The following is a 2,594-nucleotide window of genomic DNA, read 5'->3' on the forward strand; positions in this document are numbered from 1 at the left end:
TTGGGCGACCGATGCTGATGATATCGAAGCGTACGACTGTGCTTTGATTTACTTAGTGAAGTAATCGATTGCGACAAGCATGTATTCGTGCCTGCTGGACGACTTGGGAGAGATCTTGCCAATGATGTCAATACCCCAAACTGAGAAGGGCCACGGAGATGTGAACGAGTGAAGCTCTGACGGTGGCACGTGTTTCAGGTTGGCATGAATTTGACATAGGTGACATGTTTTGACAAACGAGAAGCAATTTGCCTCAAGTGTAGTCTAGAAGTAACCAAGAAGAAGGTTCTTTTGTGCTAACATCTTGTCGTTCATATGAGGACCACAGACACCGGAGTGAACATCTTCTAAGATTTCTATGGCTCTATCTTCATTAATACGAAGGAGCTGGACTTCGTCAAATGATCTGCGGTAGAGATCTCCTCCACAAATGACATACCGGGATGCCAATTTCTGTAATACTCTTCTCTCCTTCTTTAAAGAAGCCTCTGGGGGGTGTCTCCTGCCGGAGATAAGATTTTTGATATCGAAATACCAAGGTTTTCCATCTGAACATCTGGCTGATATCTGAACCATGTGTATGTATGCTTGGATGACATGTCTCTTTATTGCCAAAGGAAGGACCTTAACCCCGACCGGGATATCGACCATGGACGCAAGAGTGGCCAAAGCATCTGTGAATCTGTTTCTCAATCTGGAGATGTAGGTGAAACTGATGTTGTGGAAACTCTTCATCAGGCTCATAAGGTTAGTGTGGTACGGAATCAACCTATCTTCTTTGGTGAGCCATTTTTCATTTGTTCCGTATAGATCGAGGTCTTGTACTTCCAATGATAGGGCTGCTTCCAGACCGGCTATGCAAGCTTCCTACTCAGCCACATTGTTGGTGCGGTCAAAATATAATTAGATAGAGATTGGTATGTGTTCGTCCCGAGGCGAGACAAGGACAATGCCAATCCCTTTGTCTTTTGAATTTGATGCTCCAGCAAAGTACATGGTCCATGTAGTGAGGCTGGGAGCATTTTTGATTGACATGATTCCTTCATCTGGAAACTCACGGGTCAGCTCTGTATCTTCAGTGGGTGCATCACCTAACTGTTCTATGATTATTTTGCCTTTGACAGACTTCTGAGTGACATATGTGATGTCGAATTCTGACAACAACAACAGCCAACGAGCTTTCTGCCAATCAGGGTTGGTTTCTCGAAGAGATACTTAATCGGATCCATACGAGATATGAGGAAGATCCTCTATGATAACAAGTGGTGCCTAAGCCTTTGGGTGGCCCATACTATTTCTAAACAGGTTTTCTCTAGTTGAGTATAATTCAGTTCATATTCCAATATTTTCTTGCTGAGATAATAAACTGGCATCTCTTTTGTTGTTTCTGGATCTTCTTGTGCCAACATACATCCGAGGGACATGTCTTTGGTTGAAAGATACAGAAAAAATGGCCGTCCGGTGACTGCTGGTGATAGAATTGACGGCGATAACAAACATTCTTTGATCTTTTCAAAGGCTTGTTGACATTCAGGGTTAAAAACATTGGTTGGATGCATTTTTCTTCAAAAGCTTGAAGATAGGTTCGCATGTACTGCTAAGCCGAGTGATGAAACGGCTTAGGTACTGAACTTTTCCCAAGAATCCTCTGATTTCTTTTTCTGTTTGTGGAGACGGCGTCTCTTGGATTGCTTTGGCTTTTGCAGGGTCTACTTCGATTCTTCTGTGTCTAACAAGGAATACAGTTTTCCATAAGTAACTCCGAAAACGCACTTGTTTGGGTTAAGCCGGAGCTTGTATTTTGCAATTCTTTCAAAGAATTTCCTCAAAGTACGGATATGATTTGTTCGATCCTTGGCTTTGACAATCATGTCATCAACTTATACCTCTACTTCCTTGTGGATCAGGTCATGTAAGAGGGTAGTTGCAACCCTTTGATAAGTTGCACCAGTGTTCTTAAGACCAAATGGCACTACTTTCTAACAGTAGGTTCCCCACTGTCTTGGTCTTGTCTTCTGGAGCCATCTTTATCTGATTGTATCCGAAGAAACCATCCATGAAGGAGAGCAAGGCATGAACTGCCATGTTATCGATGAGGATGTCAATATGAGCAAAGGAAAGTCATCCTTTGGACTGGCCTTGTTTAGATCTCTGAAATCGACACAGCAACGCACTCTTCCATCCTTCTTAGGCACTCTTCCATCCTTCTTAGGCACAGGAACGATGTTTGCTAACCACTCGGGATATGTGACAACCTCTTAAAATCCTGCTTTCAGTTGGTTTGTCACGTCGTCCTTGATTTTGCGAAGCCATTCAGGCCTCATCTTACAGAGCTTCTGCTTCTTCGGCTTAGCTTCTAGGTAGAGAGGGATATGATGCTGGACAATGTCCGCACTTAATCCTGGCATGTCTTTGTAAGACCAGGCAAAGACTTCTTTGAATTCTTTTATCAATTTGATTAATTCCGCATGTTCATCAAGGGATAAGGTTTTGCCAATCTTAATCTCCTGAAGCAGGGATTCAGTGCCTATGTTAATAGTTTCAAACTCATCTTCTAATGGTTTTGCTCGATGTTGTTCCCTTCATTCGATTAA

At 42.8% G+C, this 2,594-nt stretch overlaps 1 protein-coding gene across 1 annotated transcript; it reads right to left on the reverse strand.

Annotated features, from left to right (window-relative positions):
* Positions 1 to 264: 264 nt before the first annotated feature.
* Positions 265 to 2,085, reverse strand: LOC143850280 (uncharacterized). The gene is made up of 3 exons (XM_077359538.1): positions 1,977 to 2,085; positions 949 to 1,154; positions 265 to 867 (listed from the first exon to the last, which is right to left on the reverse strand). The coding sequence occupies exons 1-3, from the start codon at positions 2,083 to 2,085 to the stop codon at positions 265 to 267; spliced, it is 918 nt and encodes a 305-aa protein (XP_077215653.1).
* Between the last annotated feature and the right edge of the window lie 509 nt (positions 2,086 to 2,594).

This window comes from Tasmannia lanceolata, unplaced genomic scaffold, assembly GCF_043159265.1.
Source record: "Tasmannia lanceolata isolate RefF3 unplaced genomic scaffold, GAP_Taslan_0.1 ptg000018l, whole genome shotgun sequence".
Classification (NCBI taxonomy): Eukaryota; Viridiplantae; Streptophyta; class Magnoliopsida; order Canellales; family Winteraceae; genus Tasmannia; species Tasmannia lanceolata.

Bases quoted from the DNA above. Each gene is read 5' to 3' on its own strand.
- LOC143850280 (XM_077359538.1), bottom strand. From the start codon at position 2,085: ATGGCAGTTCATGCCTTGCTCTCCTTCATGGATGGTTTCTTCGGATAC. The intron at 1,155-1,976 runs GTAGTGCCATTT...TGTTGTTGTCAG, and splicing joins GGGGAACCTACTGTTAGAAA to AATTCGACATCACATATGTC. The intron at 868-948 runs GTCCTTGTCTCG...GTGGCTGAGTAG, and splicing joins AAGACAAAGGGATTGGCATT to GAAGCTTGCATAGCCGGTCT.